Source organism: Ursus maritimus, unplaced genomic scaffold, assembly GCF_017311325.1.
Source record: "Ursus maritimus isolate PB19 unplaced genomic scaffold, ASM1731132v1 scaffold_18, whole genome shotgun sequence".
NCBI classification, from domain to species: domain Eukaryota; kingdom Metazoa; phylum Chordata; class Mammalia; order Carnivora; family Ursidae; genus Ursus; species Ursus maritimus.
In genome coordinates, this window is record NW_024424230.1 from 13,770,580 (window position 1) to 13,792,349 (window position 21,770).

Below are 21,770 nucleotides of genomic sequence, written 5' to 3' on the forward strand. Positions count from 1 at the left end.
GCAGGGTGATTCAGTGGGTTAGACGTCTGCCTTTGGCTCAGGTCATGATTCCGGGGTCCTGTAACGGAGCCCAGCATCAAGCTCCCTGCTCAGCAGGGAGTTAGCTTCTCCCTCTCTCTCTGCCCCTCCACCCCACTCGTGTTCTCTCTCAAATAAATAAAATCTTTAAAAAAATTTAAAATGAACTGATCACTATCTAATAATGCATGATACCCTGTAGAAAAGTCTACACTGTAGAAATATTTTCCCATTTTGAAGATGCTCTCTTAGAAAAGGATGATACAATTTTTAGCAGAGTTGAGACTACAGCTTAGAGGAATGACTACAGGTCCCTTTCCATTATTTCTAAAGTCTTTATGTATTATTTTAAAATTATAATTACCTGGTATAAATCTTAAACTGAAGGTACAAGGATATAGATAAGAGCTAAGAATAAATCTGATAGTAAAAACAAATTTATAAAACATTCATTCTCTCATCTTTGTATTTGGACATCTCTGTAGGTTTTAAATTAGAGAGCAAATGAAAAGCAGAAGTAATAAAAAGTAATCAGGGAAAATAATTTTGTACTGGGAATGGAAGACAAAGTATAGATTCTATATTGTTAAATAATGTTTTTACCAGAGATTTAATATGATGCTTGATGGATTAGTCTTGACTTTGTAGGAGAAAAATAAACAACCTTTTATGAAATACCAGAGTAGGTGATCATTAATAACAGGGACTATCCTAATCCTTAGAGGATTCCATTTAGACTACCTAAGAGCCAATGATACTCATGAGAGGACTGAGACATTGCATCAGCATATCCCACTGAGAGGAGAACCTTAAAGATGAAAAGGCAGTTATTCTAAAAGACACTAACAAAAGGAGAAAAAATTTTAATGCATGAAAATCAAGAAAGACTCTAAATATTTTATTCGTATTTTCCCCTCATGTCAGATCCTTCCTTCTTGAGTTTTCTTGCTTCCTACTCAACCTTCTTCCTGTTTCCATTGTCTCCACATATGTACTCTTCCATTCTCTTCCTACTGTATTACTCTTTAAAGTTTTGCAATGTAGATATTTGCTATAATTGCAAATACATACATACACACTCTGTTGAAAATACAAAGAATTATTTAGCTTTTTTATCTCAAAAACAAGCATAGCAAAATAACTGTTGCTGTTTATTCTTTGTGCCTTTCATTTTCTCTCTCTTTTTTTTTTAAATCATGAGGCTTAGTGGTCCTTAATCAAAGAGGAAGTTTATGCCCTACATTAATATAAAGAATCTTTTATTGAAATATGGCTGTAAATGTGCCATACTGAAAACCTAATGAAAATCACAACCTTCTCTGATTTTTAGTTTCTTTAAGTAAAACATAAAAAGAATTAAGATCAGGGCAGAAATGGGAAATATTTCATACACAGTCTGCAATTTCCTTCTCTATTGCTAATAGTGAATTATTTTTCCTTCTGAGATCAAAGTTGGCTTCACAAAGCACTTACCAAAGCACTTCTCAGCACAGCAGCCATTACCAACCAATCCTAACTGACACATGGGAGGAAACCTGTCATTTCTTATACCCTTAGACTCTAAAATTCTATGAATTTAGGACTTTGAAGGAAAATACTTTTCACTTTTCTGAATCACAGTAATAAGTTATATTGCCATTTGCTTTTGTTTCTTGCTGGCAAAATTAACAACATATGGGAAGTCACTGCCAATCATTTTTGGATGATATTCCATGCCAAGGAGAATTGAGTACATCTTGGCACATTAACGGCTAAAACAGTTGTAACTCAGTGTATAAAGTAGGTCAGTCTCTTCCTCTTATAGAAATACAGAGCTGAGAAGAGGCCCAGTAAGTGATGGCAGAAAAAAGTGGAAAGAGTAGTTTGTTTCTCATAGAATCATCAAGGATTTTAATTGCTAAGTTATGACTGGCTCCAAATATCTTATCTGTTCACAAGTTCTATTTGTAGAATTCATTCATTTATTTATTTACAAGTTCTATTTGTACCATCCTTGAAATAAAGAATTCTGTACATGTGTCTGTTGTTGTATATTCATGTTTATTTACTGTGAATTCATTTTTCAAGCCTCTGAAGTATTAATACATCGACATCTGAATTTATTAAGTCTGTATTTACCATTTTCACACTATTCATATATTAACAGATGTGAATCAATAGTCTCCTTTTGGTATCATTTCTCCAATGAAGAAGTCTAGTGCTTTAAAAACTTTCCTTATAATTCTTTAATGAAACATTTAAAAGATGGTAGCTAAATTTCCTTCAGAAGGCAAGGTGATAGCATTTTTTTTTTTTCAAGGTGACAGCGGTTTAAAAATGTCTTTAAATGATTACATATAAAAAATGTATTGAGAATAGAGCAGTGTTAGACATCGTATCTAAAGCTTAAGAATTTTTCACATGAAAAGATCCTTAAGCAAATCAGATTTAATATTGCATGTTGAAAAAAAATAATAACCATGGTAAGAAAATACCTATGGCTTTGATAACGTTAAATTCAAAGGTAGTGCCCTCCCCCACAAAAAGTTACTGTGTCCATACTTCAAGGCAACAGAAATCTTACTATTTTATTTAAAACATGCTTTAGCAACTGATAATACTCAATAAATGTGTATTGAAGTGAAATATAAAACAGATGTCCTACTGACACTAGAGAGGAAATCAGTGCAGTAATGCTGTTGCAGAAGGTATTCCATGACTTTATTGTCATTTTGGAAAAGATATTTGTAAGGCTTTTAGAATTCATTAATCTAAAAGGCTTAGTAATTTACATTTTACTCAAGGAAATGACTTTTGCATTTTTAATAACAAAGCTAGTTCTCTCTATATGAAGGATCTCCCACCTCTCAAATCTTAGGTTGCCGAAGGAATTTTGTACAGAATTAAATAGTTCAGTTTTACAACTAAAACAAAGTAACTTTTAATGATAACAAAGAAATCACTTTAGAGATAGGAAATGTCTTTAGAGAATTTTACATTTGATTTTATGAATATTTTTACTTAACTTTCTTAGTCTTACAAAGATTAGTATATTTAGACTACAAAAAGGGGGAGGCGGGGAGAGGAAGCACCTAAAAAGGATCTAAAACAACCTGAGTGATGAGATGTTGGGTGGGAGAAATGAAGGCAAATTTTAACATTAAAAAAGCATGGAAATGTTGATAACACAATGGCTTCAAGATCTAAAAGAATTCTAAAACAGAAAAGGAAGCATTACATTTAGATCAGATGCCAAGGAGTAAATGTTTGAGTGCTTCAGGTCAAGAAGAAAAATTCTATGGTTCTAGAAAGGTAACACTATTAGTCCAGGAAAATATGGTTCACTGCTTGCCCTCATTGTTCCATTAAAATTATTTCCTATAACTTAAGCTTCATTTAAAAATTTTAGGTAGCTGTTATTTTAAAATTTTCCATTTGGTCTTTTGCCTAGATATTAACCAATACCAAATTACAACTTAAATTCAAGTAAGGATAAGTGTACACCCTCTGATTAAGATTTTCAGTTGAAGCTTGTCAGGGTGTTGACAGTAATACATTTAAAAAGGAAAGAGGGGCGCCTGGCTGGCTTAATTGGTAGAGCATGTGACTCTTGATCTCTGGGTTCTGAGTTCAAGCCCCATGTTGGGCACAGAACTTACTTAAAAAAATAAAAAATGAAGAAATAAAGAAATGAAGGAAGGAAGAAAGGAAGGAAGGGAGGAAGGAAGGAAGTAGGACATTACAAAGACTCACATAAGAAAAAAAAACAAGATTACTCACCTCTGGAAAAGTTCTATACTTCAAGGCCTCCTAAAGTATCTATTCTCAGAATTATTATCTAAGGCTTATTATTATCTTAGAATTGTTCCTAAGGTTCAACCTTCAGAAAGCCTTATTAAAATACTTGAATGACTTTAAAACTGTGATACTGCTGGGGCACCTGGGCTCAGCTAGTTAAGCATATGCCTTCAGCTCAGGTCATGACCTCAGGGTCCTGAGATCAAGCCCCCAGCAGGCTCCCTGCACATTCAACAGGGAGTCTGCTTCTCTTCCTCCCTCTCTCTTTCTCCAAAATAAATCTTTGAAAAAAAAACCCCAAAAAACTGGTACTGCTAAAGAGCATGTGATTTACTTCCAAAATTAACATACACATACAAACACACATTAAATAGGTAAAGGAGATGGACAAAGCTTATTTACTTCACCATACTATCTATTTTACTTTACATATCTACTATTCTTTTATATAACTCTTGAAGGGGTTCTGAACAAGTCTCCCCAAAATGTGCCATTTTGGCATGTGGGCTATTTCAAGCTGAAGGCAATAAAAATCCAGGAGACCCAAGAAAAACTTTTACCTCTTCCTTAAACTACCAGAAAGTATTTGGATGGGGGGCCTGGCCAAGAAAGAGAGCTACTTCTAAGAAATAGGTATTTTATCTGAATGACTTATCAGTATGAAAGGACAAACACCTAATTACCAAACATCTGCTCTTCTTACTGTCCTGTGAATCACCCTCCTTACCTTTCTTACACCATTAGCTCAAGATGGCATATAAGCCTAATTGCCCAGCTTGTCCTTGGGTCTTATATTGCTATGGGGCCCCCTTATACATAGGTAATTAAATTTATTTTTCTCCTATGAATCTGTCTTAAGTTAATTTGATGATTAGACTAACCAAAGAACTTAGAAGGGTAGAAGTAAAACCTTTTCCTCCCCACCACTCTCATATAGTTATAATTACCTGGGCTATGATTACTCATAAGTTAAAAAAATTCACCATGGAGCAAACATGAATGCAATACAAAGAACAAAGTTTGGTTTCTCAGAAGATAAGCAGATCTTTAGAGATACTATTGCATTTAAAACGTTTAGGGAAGGGCACCAGGGTGGCTCAGTTAAGGGTCCGACTCTTGGTTTCAGCTCGGGTCCTGGTCTCAGGGTCATGGGATCAAGCCCCTTGACAGGCTCTGTGCTCAGCGAGGAGTCTGCTGAGATTATCTCCCCCCTCTTTCCCTCTCCCTCTGTTCTTCCCCCTGCTCAGGTGGCGCTCTCACTCTCTCTCTCAAAAATAAAAAAAAATAAAAAACTTTTAGGGAATTGGTTCTCTCCTTTGCCTCTTTTTTTTTCCAGCTTTAATGAGATATATTTTATATATCATAAAAATTCAAGTGTACATTCAGTGGTTTTTAGTATATTCAGAGTTGTGCAACCACCACCAATCTAATTTGGGAACAATTTCAACATCTCGAAAAGAAAGCTTGGACTCATTCCCCATTTCCACTTGCCCATCCCCATTCCAGGCCCAGACTTCTCCTTTGCTTTTCCGAGTCAGCTTTCCTTGGCATAGAATGAAAATAAAAATTAAATTTAGATGTATTATTTAAAAATGCTTTTAGAAGTACTCTCTTATGAAATCTCATTTTTAAATTACAGAATTTTCCCTTCAAATGCATTTAAAGCAGAGATTGTGAAAAATCAACTTCTTTAGCTATATACATACATTTATTCTGTAATTTGGTTTGAAAGATCCGAGTTCTTCAATGAACCCCTTAAGATGAACTACATAAGCCACAAATAGAAAATTTGTTCATGATTTTTTTCCTCCCCAAATCAATAGGCAAGTAGGTCTCTTAAAATACTTAAAAAAAAAAAAAAAAAGATTACCATTACTTAACAGTAGATAGGAGGAAACTTTTTTTCACTTTTTATCACCTCTGAAATTGGGATGCACCTGATAATGGAGATTGTTATAATTTCATTGGAATTCTTCTTTCTTAAAGGTACATAATTGTTACAATTAATGGCATCTTAGATTTGAAATATTGTGGTATGCTAAATTTAGAAAATGCAATAATTGTGACATAAAGATTGAATGAGGTTGTTACTTTTCTTTTAAAAAACAAAATCAAATAACAGTAATATCTATATTCACTGTGCTTTCTACTTTTATAAAAAATAAGAAGTTTAATTTATTAGACAGCTTTAATTAACCTTTATGTCATTCCCTTTAAAATAATGGGTCAAAAAAACAATTAAATGGATCATGAAGAGCATCCCTTTCTTTTTGATTGTTTATTTAGGTATATTCTTTATTGTTTAAAAATATTTATAAAATATATTCATAATTAGTAAAGGCAATACTGATTTGTCAAACTTTCATTTTAATTATATAGACGTAATTACATACTGGCACATCACATAAAATGTCTCCCTTACTGAGCATTTGAAAAATGCTAATTTAAAACATGTTTAAAAGACTATAAAAATATTAGATACTATGCAGCCTTAAGAAAGATAAAAAATATAATGTTACATGGAAAAAAAGTAAAGAATAGTACGAGTGTCGTACCATTTGTGTAAGTCATGGAAGAAAGATCATATATTTATTTGAGTTTGCTTACAGGCACAAAATATTTCTGAAAAAATACAATGCAGTTCTACAATAATATTTGGAGACTTCAATACCCTAGTTTCAATAATGAATAAGCCACTGAACAGATCAGTAAGGAAATAGAGGACCTGAACACTATAATTAAATCTAATAGACATATATAAAACACTTACACTGACAATAGCAAAAGATATATTTTTCTCAAGTGCACATGGAACATTCTCAAGAACATACCGGAGTTTAGGCCAGACAATTCTCAGTAAGTGTTAAAACTACAGACCAATATATCTTATAAATTTTTAGATGCAAAAATGTGCAAAAAAAAAAAAAAAAAAAAACTACCACCAAATCCAACAACACATTAAAAGGATTATACACTGTGACCAAGTGGGACTTATCCCTGGAATGCAAGGGTGGTTCAATACATGAAAAATCAATAACATATTATACTACATCAATGGAACAAAGGGAAAATAATTATCATCTCAATCGACACTGAAAAAGCATCTGACAGAATTCAACATCCTTTCATGATAAAAACACTGCAAACGAGGAATAGAAGAAAGCTTCCTTAATAATTAGATAAAAGGCATTTATGAAAAAACCCTATCCAGTATCATACTCAATGGTGAAAAACTGAAAGCTTTCCCCATAAAATCAGGAACAAGACAAAAACATCTGCTTTCTCAAAACACTGCTCTTCACCATTGTACTATAAGTCCTGGCCAGAGCAATTAAGCAAGAGAAAGAAATAAAAGCCATTCAAAATTGGAAAGAAGAAGCAAAACTCTATTTGCAGATAATGTTATTCCGGATAAAGAAAACCACACTAGAATACACAAAAAACTACTAGAACTAATAAACTAATTCAGCAAAGTTGCAAGGTAAGAGATTACCACACAAATATCAGTTCTGTTTCTATAAATCAGCAATGAACAATATGAAAGGAAATTATGGGGAAAATTCCATTTACAATACCATCCAAAACAATAAAATACCTAAGAATAAATTAAAATAAGGAAGTGAAGAAAAAAAATAAATGAAGTAACCAAAGGGGCACCTAGGTGGCTCAGTAGGTTAAATGTCAGACTCTTGGTTTGGGCTCAGGCTGTGATCTCATGGGTGGAGGGATTGAGCCCAGGAGTGGCTCTGTGCTCAGCAAGGAGTCTGCTTGAAAGATTCTCTCCCTTTGCCCCTCCTGCCACTCATACATGCACCCTTTCTCTTTCTAAAATAAATAAACCTTTAAAAAAACTAAAATAAAGGAAGTGAAGGACTTATACATAGAAAACTACAAAACACTGCTGAAAGCAATTAAAGACATAAATAAATGAAAAGAATTCATGAATTGGAAGAATTACTGCCGTTAGAATGGCACTGCCCCCGAGTACCTGGGTGGCTCAGCAGGTTAAGCATCTGCCTTTGGTTCCAGTCATGATCCCGGAGTCCGGAGACTGAGCCCCACATTGGGCTCCCCGCTCAGCAGGGAGTCTGCTTCTCCCTCTGTACCTCACCCCCACCTCAAATAAATAAATAAAATCTTAAAAAAAAAAAAAAAAAAAAAGAATGGCAGTACTCCCTAAACTGATCTATAAATTCAAGGCAATTCCTATCAAAATTCCAATGATCTTTACAGCAGAATGAAAGTAGAGTATCACACTCCTATGGAATTGCAAGGGGCCTTGAATAGGTAAACAATATTGAAAAAGAAAAAAAAGTTAGAGAATTCATACTTCCGAATTTCAAAACTTAGTGCAAAGCTACAGTAATCAAAATAGTGTTGTTGGTACAGGTATGGGGATAAACATAAAGCCCAACAGAACAGAACTCAGAGTCTAGAAATAAATCCAAACACCGGCAGGCAACTGATTTTTGACAAAGGTGCCATGACTATTCAATCGGGAAACATTTCAACAAATAGTGCTGGGACAACTGGACAATCACATGAAAAGAATAAAACTGGACTCCTACCTCACTCCACATACAAATACAAATGGATCAATGACCTAAATATAAGAGCTAAAACCATAAAACTATTAGAAGGAAGCACAGGGGATAAATCTTCTTGACCTCAGACTTGGCAACAGATTCTTAGATTTGACACCAAAAACACAAGCAACAAAAGAAAAACATTTAAATATCCATCAAAGGACATTATCAAAAATGTGAAAAGACAATCTACCAAATGGAAGGAAATGTTTGCAAATCATATATAAAATAAGGATTTAATATCCAGAATTGTAAGAACTCTTACAACTCAAAAACAACCTAATTAAAAAATGGGCAAAGGACTTAACAGAATATACTAGAAACTAATAACATTTATTACACGTGGAATGATGGCTCAGGGACAGGGGAAGAGTTTTTGCTGTTTATCTTTTTATATTTAAAAAGATGTTAAGCCATGTAAATGTGTTAATCAAAACTTTAAATCATGTTTCTAATGATTTATTTATTTAACTAGCTAGGATATTACTATGATCAGTTAGTTTATTGAAGGACATTTTAATTATATTTACATATTAATAAAAGGCTTATCCTGATAAAAGATTACATAAAACTTGAGAAATAAGAAAAAATCAAAATATTAATCCTTTAATTACAAGACCTTTTTAAAAATACATATTTAAGGCATTAAGGTGAAATATTAAATAAAAGTAATCTAATATCAAAGGAGGAAATGAAATAAAACTTTTGTCCTTTCATGCCCTGGGATTGGTTTCAAACCAAACTAAGATAAACTTCATTATTTACCAATATAATTTCAAGAGAATACAACTTTGATATATTAGAAATGGTAAATTTTCTGATACAACAGAATAATAATTAAAGATAAATGATCACTTCTTCATGAAACTATAAGTATATATTTTATAAATACAAAAAACTTAAAATCAGCCATAAAAGTAAACATCATACCACAAACGGAATGTGTGTATGTATAAATATATATGCTTGCATATATATTTATATATATAATGTATCTGATTACTGATGACGCAAATTTATAAATACTTCATGCAGTACAATCAGATTTTAGTGGTAGAATCTTTTATGATAAAAAAGGGAAAATTAAAATAAGGCTTAAACTGCATCTCATAACAATTAGGTTTCTGTGCTATTTTAAAGATTATATTAAGGAAACATAGTAAAAGGGATGCAAACATTAATGCATTGCATGGATTATGTTACAAGCTAAAAAAGGAAAAGAAGCTCAAACATCATTCTGCCAGACAGAACTGAAAAACAATCTGAAATTGGACACTGATCCTTCAAGATACAGGAATCTTCCACACTTATTAATATCTCACAACTATTTTTATGTATTAGGTAAAATAAAACCACCAGTAAGAAAAGTCTTTTAAATCTTTTTTTAAATTCAAGACACCTATAGGAATAAAAATTTTTAATGTAAGTTTTACATGTAAGTTTCTACATGTAAGTTTTCTTGAGGATCAGTACAAATTTCTTGTGCTAAACAGATAATTCAGGATAAGCTTTATATGGGTTTTGCCAATGCACTGTGTACCTATCATACTGTAGGTCCCATGAAATATGACTGAAATCAGTGGTAAATATTAAGAAGATAATAGAAGACTTATTCTAAAATATTCTTAACCCATTTTTTATTAAAAAAATTTGTGAACTGGAAGTTAATTTTATAAATTGAATAATTCAAATAAATTATTAAACTTGGTTACAAATAAATCATCCACTGTCATTTAAATTATAGATAACTTTTTACTACTCTTTTCTTGGCTAAATATAACTCTAAAGATAACTCCTTACAGTATGGCTCATAACAGTACTAAAAGATATTGGCTACTGTATTGTGGATATTTTAAGCATCTGTCAATAACAAAGTTATGAAAAAAGCAAAAGAAGGTACTTTCAAAAGTTATTGTCAATACTATAACTATCTTATCGTAAGACAAGTGTGATTATTGACAAACAAATATAATAAAACTAACATTTATAATAGGTCACTACAAGTACATTTAGGAAAAAAGTTACATTATTAGTCCCAGTTAATTTTCAATACAAAGAGGATCTATTTTTGTATACATATCAAGCATATCTTATCAAGAGCAGAGAGAAAATAAATTAGTTCACTGGTAATATAATAAACGGACAGTATTCATTGCACATAAATGGACCTACAGTAATAGTTAGTGTTGCAGAAGCTAATGATGCTTTAAGCAAAATTGGAAAAACATGAATACCATGCAGTTTTACTGAACTCACCTGACAGAGGTGTAAAACCATTCTCTAGGAGCAGAGATGCATGCACAAAAGTAAGAATATGATTGCAAGTAATAGACTTTAACAAAATAAAAATATAACACTAAACTTCAAAATGACAGAAAATGGACAACATGATGAGATTACTGGTATGAAAACACATTTATGTGTCTCACCTCTCTCTTTGCCAACAGCACATTAGGAACAATGTGTGGCAGGCAGCGCCCCAGCATTAACATAACACTTTTCTCACTGTCTGCAATCCGAGACACCTAGAAAACCAAAGAATTAATAAATGATGATGGTGTAGAACTTCCATGAATGATGGTTCCTGAAGTTCATGCTTTAGACCCTGCCACCTCCGCTCCAAGCACACATCCAAAATTCCATCTTCTGATGGTAATGGTAATAACAAGACATCCCTATCAACAACAACAAGAACTGTGCTCCCACACAGGATAAACATTTCTGTAAACATGAAATGGACTGAAAACACCAGGAAGAAGCAGGCGTGAATCCAAGGAGTCCTACTAGGCTGCAGTTCTGGGAACAACTACAGATAACATAGGACTGAGGCAACTTCAGCAGTTTTTTATTCTTGAAAAGATGCCCTACATAGCTACGATCTATGCCTATGGCAACAGTTTGTAGAGTGAAGCTGCATACAAGAGGAGGCCCCTGGAGGCTGACCCAGTCTTGCCGTGAGGCTTGCCAGAATTGCATCCAAACCATCCTCTAGCTCTTTCATACTAGCAATGACATTGTGAAACTGAAGCCCACAAGGGGTTGAGTGGAATCAACCACGAAACAACCAAAAAGGGGAAGAGTGAGTATAAAGATAGAAAGAAATAATTAAATACCCTGTCAAGATGAGCCTCCAACAATTAGGAAGCAGCTGAGGAAAACTAATCTGAGAGCTAACAAACTCAGCAATCAAAGATAACCACTCCCAGGGCACGTGGGTGGCTCAGTCAGTTAAGCATCTGCCTTCAGCCCAGGTCATGACCTCAGGGCCCGGGGATGGAGCCTAGCATCATCCAGCGTCCATGGTCGTTGGGCTCCCTGCTCAGTGGGGAGTCTGCTTCTCCGTCTCCCTCTGCCCCTCCACCCCACTTGTGCTCTCTCTCACTCTCGCTCTCTCAAATAAACTCTTCATAAAAAAAAGATAACCACTCCTAATTAATAAAAATAATGGACTAATCTAAAAATAACTGAAATATAAATAATATGTACACTGGTTTTCCAAATTATATCAAGAAGAGGCATATTACCATATGTCAGCCATAACAAATTAAAAACAGACTACAAAAGGTCACCTTAATACTAAACAAAATCTTAATCCAAAGGACAGAAATAATAACTAACTTTCTTAAAAGTTTAAAATTTTAGAAATTATTTCTTAGAGCATTATTTTAAAAAATAGATGTTTATTTGAAATGGAGTCTTATCACATCTGTTTTTGGATGAGATATTGAAATGAAAAACCAAATATTTTAAGAAAGTTCCAAGAATATATGGTATAATTTACCTCTGATCCTAAACGACTATCTGCCGACATTCGACAAAAAGAGAGTAGAGCTTGGTGGAAAGCAGGAGACAATTTCCTAGAAGAAAAATTGGATGAAAAGGGGACAATACCAAACAGTTACCACTGGCATTTAGGAGAAGGTAAGTTGCATGTTATAACTCCTATTCCTGCATTAATACTGCCCCACAAATGCTAACTGGATTTTTCAGCTACCAATGACCTGAAGGACACTTCACTAGAGAATTACACAGAGGAAAAAATTAGCAATAACCGATTTTAAAAAAGTTTTATGTTATGTGAACAGCCCGTAAACGTCAACAGATGAAACCTGAAATGTAGAACAGGTCAATGATTATAGAAAGTATTTGTAAAATCTGAAATGAGGACTTTTTTCTCCCCAATTCTCTCTGGTCCCAGAAAGGTAAACAGTGGATACAAAGTTTCTGACAGGAATTAAAGTTTTGCAGACCTAATGATAATGATAAACCTTAATATTAGAAACCCACATAAAAGAGGTAAAAATTAAAGATAAATGAAGCAGAGGCTCAGTCAACATTCACAGTATATTGTAAAGTATTTTTTTGTTATTGAAAATAATTAGCTTACTTACGCTTAAAAAATGAGGTTAAAACATTTGTATCTCTAAAACAACACTAGTTTCTATGTAGTAGTATTCATAAAATATACTATGAGTTGCACTTTATGTGCTCAATCTACAAAGAAAAGGGCTAACACTAAACGTTACAAAATAGAGGTTATTTAGCATATACTACAAAGTGATTCAATAATTTCTATGATCACAAAGAGTAATGTACCAAAGCTTGAGTCTATTTGCTCATCTATGTTCCTTCTCCCATATTCTTTCAGGGGAACAGCCATGATCCATCTAATTGACCAACCCAGAAACCACAAATCAGCCTTTATTTTTCCCTTTCATTTCACCCCAAATCCAATCAAGCTTTTACCTTCTAACTTAAATTCTACCTACTTCTTTCAAATACAAGTTAGGCCTCAACCATTTCTTACCTGGAGTCTTCCAAAAGACGCCCTATTAGTCTTCTTTCCTCCAGTCTTGCTACCGTCTAATCACCTCTACCTTAGAGGAATCTTTCTAAAACTTAGATACCATCATGTCCCAGGCTCTCTAAAATGAGTTAACATGGCTTATATGACTTAGTCTTTGCTTAAACCTTAATAAATTCTTCTTAGTTCACCAAAATGTGTGGTATAATCCTAGCACATGTTATCCTCCCTTAGTGGGATCACTCATCCTCCTACCTCTTTGTCTAGTTAACTCCTATTTAGTTGTCATGCCTCAGGTTAGACACTTCTTCCCTGAAAACTTCCCTGTTCTGATGATTAGGCTAGGTGCCCTGATTGTGTGTTCCCAAAGCAAGCTGAACTTCTCTTATATTACTATTTTTCATATTTTATTATGACTGTCTGATTGTTGGTCTCTCTCACACTATTATCCTTGTGACTGAAGGGGTTACCCCATGTTTTGCCTTTCATTATATTCCTTGTTAATACTGCCTAGCACATAGTTAAGAGCTAAAAAAAATTAGTCGAACAAATTTAACAACCACCCTTCTCCACAAAGTGGCTTTGCATATCAAAAGAGATATATGGAAGTACTCCTAAACACTAAAGAACTACTATAAATGCCACTATTGTTGAGTATCGTAACATGGATTTTTACGACTCTATCTTATCCATAGTAGAAAAAATGCAACTTGAGGACTGGGACATATCTATTTCAACTCTGTAACCTCCCTGATACCTAAAGAAAAATATGGCTAGTAGGTATACAAAAAGTTGTGGCTCATCAGTGGAAAGATTTGTTTAAAAAAAAAAAATCAAATATTTCTTACTAATAATGAGTACCTCTAAGTCTAAAAGAAATCAGTCATGCTTTCCTATTAAATCCCAACACTAGTGTAATATCCAGTCTGTTTAACAGAAGGAGGAAAGATGACTTGTGGCTCAGAATTGCACCACACGATATTTATGAGGATGCTACAAGTTAGGATAAAGAAAGAATTTACAACTGTGCCTAAAATATAAAAAAGAGCAGAGTAAATATTCCTTTCTTAAAACAATTTTTTCACATTATAACCTAAAAAATTTTTAAATTATATTTTGTCTCCTCCACTAGAAAACCTGATCATAAAGGGCAGGTATCACTTATCTCATTTGATTTCAATCACCGAGACCCAATAAAATTAAGTAAATGAATCAAGCTAATACTATTAATACAGTATTAGTAATGGAAGCAGACCCAGGAAAAAGGGATTAGGAGCAGAAACAATTCCCCTATTTACATTGGTAACTATGCAGTATCAAAACCTTCCACTGAGTCTGTTAATGAATGAATAGAGAAAAGGTAAAAATCACTGGCTACAGGATTGCCTGGGCGGTGCAGCTGGTTGAGTGTCTGACTCTTGGTTTCGGCTCAGGTCGTGACCTCAAGGTCTGTCATGGTCGTTGAGATGGAGCCTTGCATTGGCTCTGTGCTCAGCAGGGAGTCTGCTTCATATTCTCTCTCCTTCTTTCTCTGGCCCTCCCGCTTGTGCACACACTGTCTCTCTTTTTCTCAAATAAATAAATCTTAAAAATAAACCACTGGCTACAGGAGTTTATAGCACATAGAACATACATATTATTTTATGGGTTTAAGTACTTTGCTAAGATAGAAGCTACCCCATTTATGTCTTAATCCTCCTTAATGTAACTGAACTTAGTAATTACTTTGTGATATGTGTTTTTGAGACATGTACCTTGCTATGTGTTAAGTTCATGCCAAATGTAAAAATTCATACATCTGACCTGAAAAATAAGAAATGAAGCTCTTCCAATTTGGTAAGGTATTAAATAACTGAAAGATGCATTTCAAAAAATTGGTTGCATACTAACCTATTGGGTTTATCAAAATGGACTGTGTTTTTAGTTGATGGAGAAGAAGATGGCATTTCTTCTTTTTCTCTCCTGGGGACAGAATTTGGGAAATTCTCCTTAGGAATATTGGAATCAACTTCATCTGATTTTGAAAGATGGGTATCTTTGTCTTTTTGCTTGTCTGAGCTATTTATAACTGGATTCTGTCCACTGTCTTCAGAGTCTTTATGATCCAAAGAAGGTTGAACAGAGTCACAAACTACTGGGATGGTGAAGTGTTCATTTTTGAGGAAGTCCATTTCACTGTAGAAAGAAAGAAATTATCAGAGAACAACTGTATTTTTAAAACTTTGGCAAGAGCATAAACCTCATACTAGGTTTCATGCATAAAGGTATAACATATTAATAGAAAACTGTCTGGCATCTGATTAAGCTTTTCTATACTACATAAAGGTACATATACCCTCATATACCTAAAAGTATAACTACAAACTCTTACCAATGAAGCATAAAAATGGCCTTATAAACTCTGCTTTGAATCAGCATTTAACTTTCTTTCCTGTATTTGCAAAATGGGAATAATTCCATCTAACCCACAGGACCACAATAAGAATTAAATGAAATAATCAGTGGGAAATATTTATAACATTAGTGTGAAGGAGTTATTTTATTAATACTGACACAACTATGGGAAACCAATTACATGATTACCACAATGACTTAATAACTTTTTTTGGGGAAAAAGAACATATTAAATATATAAAACAATTATAAGACTTTCTCTCAGAAGTATTAGAATATGAAAAATTATGTCTTACAACCGAAATATTATTTTATATATTTATACAATCTGTCAATTTCTTTAAAAACTTTAAGAGGTTTTTTAAGAAATGATGTTTAAATACTAACCTTTCAAGTCTTCTGATTTGCTCCATCAAAGACCATTTCTCACTATTTAATAAACTAATTTTATCTTCTAATTTCTGTACTAGCAAGGAGTTCTAAAATCAAAATGGGAGAAAAACAGAAACTCAAGATATCATAGCATGCTTTTACACAATTTAAATACTTTTTGTGGACTTGACTAATTAGTTAATATGCTCACCTCTACAGTCTGAGGAGCTTCAAGGCTTGGAGGCAGGCTGCCTAAAACTGGTGTAAGAGCCTCTAATTCATCTTCTTCTACACCACTGGCTACATCTACAAGATCTTTCCCAGTCACTTGATGATTTCCAAAATCTCGGTAGAGTTGCAGTAAGTCTGGAGGTTTTGGAATGTTTAATCCTACATCATCCCAGAGTTCAAAATCCTAAAAGATAAATAATTATAATATTAAAAAAACTATGAAGAAATTTTATCCTGCATTTTTGAGATTCATTTTATTTCTTACGTAAGGCTAATATCTTGAAAACCCAACAGAATCATAATTTTGTTGTAATGTCAAAGTGTATAATCCAAGTGGGAAAACATCATTGTTAAACTTACATTACATCTTCCACTGTCTAATATTATTCTTATAAGTTTCCTGATATCCTAGAGAAACAGGTTTAACTGTTTCAGATGTCAAAATGTTGCACATACAATCGTGTTATTAAATCTCTCAAAAATGCAAACTCTTAACTTTCAAGATTGTGTTAATTTAAGCTTGTAAAACATACCTAAATATTTGCATGAAATCATTGAACATGTCTATATTAAGAAAATCTTAGTTCATAAGTTGTACCCGTTATTTATAAGTAAACTACTTGATGGCATTAATTTTGTTCTTCCTTTATTATTCTAAGCTATATATATTTAGTGTAATCTCTAGTGGTTAGCAAGCAATTTAATTTGCTCGCCTTCTTGCTATAGCTGTTTGAATGTAATTTATATTATTAAAAATGCTTCTGACAATTTTCAGAATCCAAATAGCTATTCTTCAATTTGTTGTATATGAAACATTCTCTTGAATTCACTCTAATACAATTTTATTACTAAAGTACAAGAAGGCATAGCACCTCAAGCACTCTATGAGCAAAGATCCTTTGAAAGGCTTTATAAAATTCCAGAGTAATTTATCACATGCAAATATATTGTCTTACCATTCTCTCTTTCTCTAATACATCAAATTTAGTATTAGTTTGATATCTTGTAACTTATTTATAATTTATTTAGGAAACCCTCTTTGAGAAACTATGGCATATTCATCTGAATGTTCTAAATGTGACATTCTTATTGAAGCTTTATTTGAATAATGTGAACAGTCATTATTGATGCTTAAATCTGATCAAATATAAAGCAGGTATTAAAAGTGGGGGCTTTGGAGAAATCGGACCCAATATAAAATTCGTATCTGTCTCCATTTATCAGTGTTATAAATTAATTTGAAACTTAAACAGGTCATCTGTAAAATGGGTATAAATCTTACCTCTTATAGTTTTTGTAAGGATAAAATAAAATGTATATTAAGGTCTTAACACAGTGCTTGGTCTACAAGAACTAAACAAATTAAGATTTTTTAAAAAAGTTATTAAATTATTATTACACATATTATTCATATGTCCATTTATCCATCTATATTCATTAAACATTAATTAGATATCTACTGTGTGCTTAGAAAAAGGAATAAAATATTGTTGCTACTCAGGGGCTTTCACAGTTCAAGAGTAAGGACATAAAGAAACAGACTCCGAAGTATTATAGACAGTATAATTAAAGAGCTGTCAAGAATTCAGAGTAAGGAGTCAATTTCTGTCTTGAGGTAGAAGGAAAGGTTTTAGAAAGGTGATGACCTATGTACTCTCTTAGAAAAGGTTTAGGTATTTACAAGGCACATGGCAATGAAGGGATAAGGGAACTAATTATTTCAGAGACAAGGGGAAGAATGAACAAAAGCACAAAACTCTGAAGGAACCAGATATGCTGAGGGGGATGAAAGCCCTTCTGTTTGGCAAGATTATAATGAATAGACAAAAGATAATACTGGAGAGGCAGGTAGAGGATAAGCTAAAAAGAAAGTTGAGAATGCTTATATATTTAGAATTGCTAAGGAAGGAGTTAAAGCAGTAAGTAGGAGAGATGACTGACATGAAAACAGAGAGATTTAGAAGGCGGAGATACAGATGTAGCGGGAGCAAGACAGTGACAAAGTTGAGTGTGGCAATGGGAGCATGGCCAAAAGAATACTACACTGCATGGGCAGAGAAGTGTTTGGTAACTAGTGATACAGAATGTTACTGTATGTATGACTTAAAAAATTAAAGAAACTAGGTATAAGAGAAAATAAATACATTATAATTTAAAAAGAAAACAAATCATTGTCAAAAAAATTAATAATTATACCTGATCATCATTTTCATCTGAAAAGGTTATTGATGTAAGCTTGTAGTTATTCTTCAATAAAAATTCATTGACTAAGAAGTTTAGAGCTCTCTTTTCAAGAGGTTTGATTGGTTCCTAGAGGCAAAATAAAAGATAAAATACTGTAAGTTTCCTTCCTTCAATCCTTGTGCTACCATTTTATGTGGAAGATACTTTTAGGTCTGTCATTCACCCACCTGAATTTCAGGACTTGATTTGTAATTTTTTCGTTCCTGTAAAGGAACTTCGTGTTCTGGTGGAAGAAATATAAATAATACTTTACTATTTTACACTTGAAAATATCTCAGCTACTTCTACATTGTCAAAGTAGAAAAAGTCTCAAAAAAGTTTTATGTACACCACCTGCAGCCTTTGTCAGGTTGGCTCGGAGGGCCTGAATGGTCTCCTTGGCTTTCCGTAGTTCAAACTCCAGGACTGGACAGGGATTTGGAATAAACACACACAGGCATCCAACCAAGAAAAGGGAAAACAAAATTAAAAAATAAAAAGCAAGGATGGGTATGAAAAAAAAATACAATTTGTATTGAAAACAGAAAGCATGCAGTCTTTATGAAATTTGTGAACGCATGCAGCAGAGTTGGTTTGCAAGCAAACTGGTGAATGTTTTCCATAGTTTTAGAATTCAGGGGACTGCTGATCAAATGTTCTAGCTGTCTGACAGGGAATAAATCTATTTAAAAATAAAATCTATGGCATACTCTCATTTAGGTAAATAAAAATATTGGTAATCTGGGTACCTGTACTTCACTCAGTGTAGGTAAGAAAATGCAATGGAATTTTTCAGGTGACATAATTTTAGGGGGAAAGACAAAAATTTAGATCAAGTCCAAGCAAATATACTTAAAGAAAACCTTAGTATTAAAAAATAAAAAGGTATTTTTAAATGCATTATTTAGAATGTTATAAATCAATATATAGAAACATTAGTGAATATATCCCTTCATTAAGATGTTGAAGAAACATGGCTTAAATATTTAATAAATGTTGGGATGGCTTTAAGTTTTTCTACAGAGTTATGTTATCTACAGACAAGCACAGATATGTTAAATACGTATCTTAAAAAATGTACCTATGGTCTTAGGTTTCATTTAAAGCCAAAGGGTTGAAACTGTTTGTTTTTTCATTTCAATTTAAGACCATCCTAAAGTAAATGTGTACGATTCTAAAAATATTGTACCTAAGGATACTAAGTAAAATTAAATAGGATTCCAAAGTTTCTGATAACTCTCCAAATAGATATCTCTTCAAGTTGAGAGATACTAATTAGTGAAACTCAAAGACTTCTCTTGTAACTGGTAAGATAAATGTGAATACTGAGGAAACATTTTTAAAAGCTCTTTAAAATGTTTCATCATGAGCAAGATATAACTAAATGTGTCTTAACTGGGAACTTCCTTTAAAATATACAAATATTGCTCTGAAGAAAAAGCAAGTCTAGCTGTGGGGAAAAAAAGCCATTTCCGTGAAGTAATTTAGCTCTGGGAAAATTAAGTGATCTCTGTCACAACTGGATATTAAGCAAAATTATGGTATTTAAATAGTTCTGCATAAAAGCTAGCAAATTAAAAAATTTAAAGATGGCAATTTTTTCCTGATTGACTAATAAACAGAAAAAAGATGGCAAATGAGATGCTATCAGAGACAATAAAGCTATAAAAATATATGGAAAAATTAGGATTCACTCAGTTTGCATATTTTCATTAAAAACTTAAGATGTAATTGAATCACATCTAGTACATGAAGGCCAATTATTTTGATGCACAGAACTTCACTGCAGCAACATGAAGGCACAACTAAAAGTCAGATGACATGTATGTTATTATTTCTTTTTTGGTAGTTAGCAATGCTGATCTGCAAACATTTCTGTGCAACAAAGTTAAAACATTTTCCCTAAAAGTTACTGTTCTGGAAAACAGAGTTTGTGTTTAAAGTAAGACTGCACACATTCAGTGTGTAAGTACAAAATAGGTTTACTTTTTTTTTTTTTTTCAATTTCAAAGCTCTAGGTAATTGCTTTTGATCTAAAAATACTTAACTATACCTTAGGTAAAAATCAGTATATGTATTATGCTTTCAGTATCACTTACAATTTACTAAGACATATTACAGAACAATTGCAGATCAGAAATGCCTGCACCAGAATGATAGAAATATGAAAAAAATAAATTAAAAAAAAAGGGTTAAAACACAAACTGTGAAAAACTCAAAATTCAATTGGTGAAAAGTTTAGGTGACTAAGAGCAAAACATTGAATGATCAAGGGCACAGAAAGCCAGAAAAACCCATGTCAGACGGCAAGAATTTATATTTTTATGCACATCTACAAATACATTGCCAAATGTCATTAAAAATTACCAATGCTTTGAAAAGATAGTGGTTATCAAAATGAATTCACTCTGCTGCATGTTTCTTAATATACAATATAGACTTTAAAAGACAAAGGCATATTTTTGAAGCTATAGCACATCTCTATAAAGGCACAGTAGGATCAAGTAATTACAATTACATGAGAAAGTTTCACAAGAAAGGTCAGAAGAGCTATATTCACACATATATGAATCTGTCTCTTCTTTATTAAAAATATTGGATTAAAGCTCAAAATTAATCGTCCTGTAAAGAGATACATTGTACCAAACAACCTCCAAATATTTTTCAAATATTTTAATTCTTCATAAAAATGTTTGATGATGTGTATGTTTGTTAAAAAGAAAAAAAAAAAAACACTGTAGGAACCAACTACCCACCTGCTCACTCTACTATCTCAATCCTCTACTAGCCTAACCCTACTGAAGGCAATTTTATTGGAATTAAACTAATAACTGCAAAGATGTAGGTATATTCTAATATTACATATTACAAAATATTACATATTACAAAATAATTAATGATTTTCAGTAAGCATCTCTAGGTTAGTTGAAATTGTTATTTTCCAATAGCGGTTGGAATAGTAAAGATCATATTTTCATGACTTTACATGAAAGGTAAAGTGTTAAATTTCAAAGCAGAAAAAAAAAAAAATCAATCCCTTGTGGCCCCAATCAATACATAACTATACTATCTTGAAATATTTGCTAGTCTTTGATCATCTTGTCATGAAACTCAAAACATTATTTTGGAAAATTTTTTCCATAGCTCTGACATGACTTTGATCAGAGTCAAGTACTTTTTCATTCCCATTCCTGTTCACTGTTGAAGAGCTCAAATCAACAGGGCTGAGTCAAGGTCCTTGTCATAATAGACATGAAAACATCTTCTTTCAAGTCAAAATTTCCTGGATTTTTTTTTTTCTGACTATAAAGTGATTTGACTTCATTATAAAATACCACTTCCCCATTTTTTAATATTTATTTTAT

The 21,770-nt window shown here is 32.8% G+C and overlaps 1 protein-coding gene across 2 annotated transcripts in view; it reads right to left on the minus strand.

Annotated features, from left to right (window-relative positions):
* RELCH (RAB11 binding and LisH domain, coiled-coil and HEAT repeat containing) overlaps positions 1-21,770 on the minus strand; it is a 105,435-nt gene that overhangs the window by 56,388 nt on the left and 27,277 nt on the right. For both annotated transcript variants that reach the window (XM_040632457.1, XM_040632456.1), the window contains exons 3-10: positions 18,760-18,831; positions 18,594-18,649; positions 18,379-18,492; positions 16,163-16,366; positions 15,967-16,058; positions 15,076-15,360; positions 12,163-12,238; positions 10,811-10,906 (exon numbers count right to left, since the gene is read on the minus strand). In XM_040632457.1, the coding sequence (XP_040488391.1) occupies positions 10,811-10,906; positions 12,163-12,238; positions 15,076-15,360; positions 15,967-16,058; positions 16,163-16,366; positions 18,379-18,492; positions 18,594-18,649; positions 18,760-18,831 (995 nt within the window). The remainder of the gene's footprint in view (positions 1-10,810; positions 10,907-12,162; positions 12,239-15,075; positions 15,361-15,966; positions 16,059-16,162; positions 16,367-18,378; positions 18,493-18,593; positions 18,650-18,759; positions 18,832-21,770) is intronic.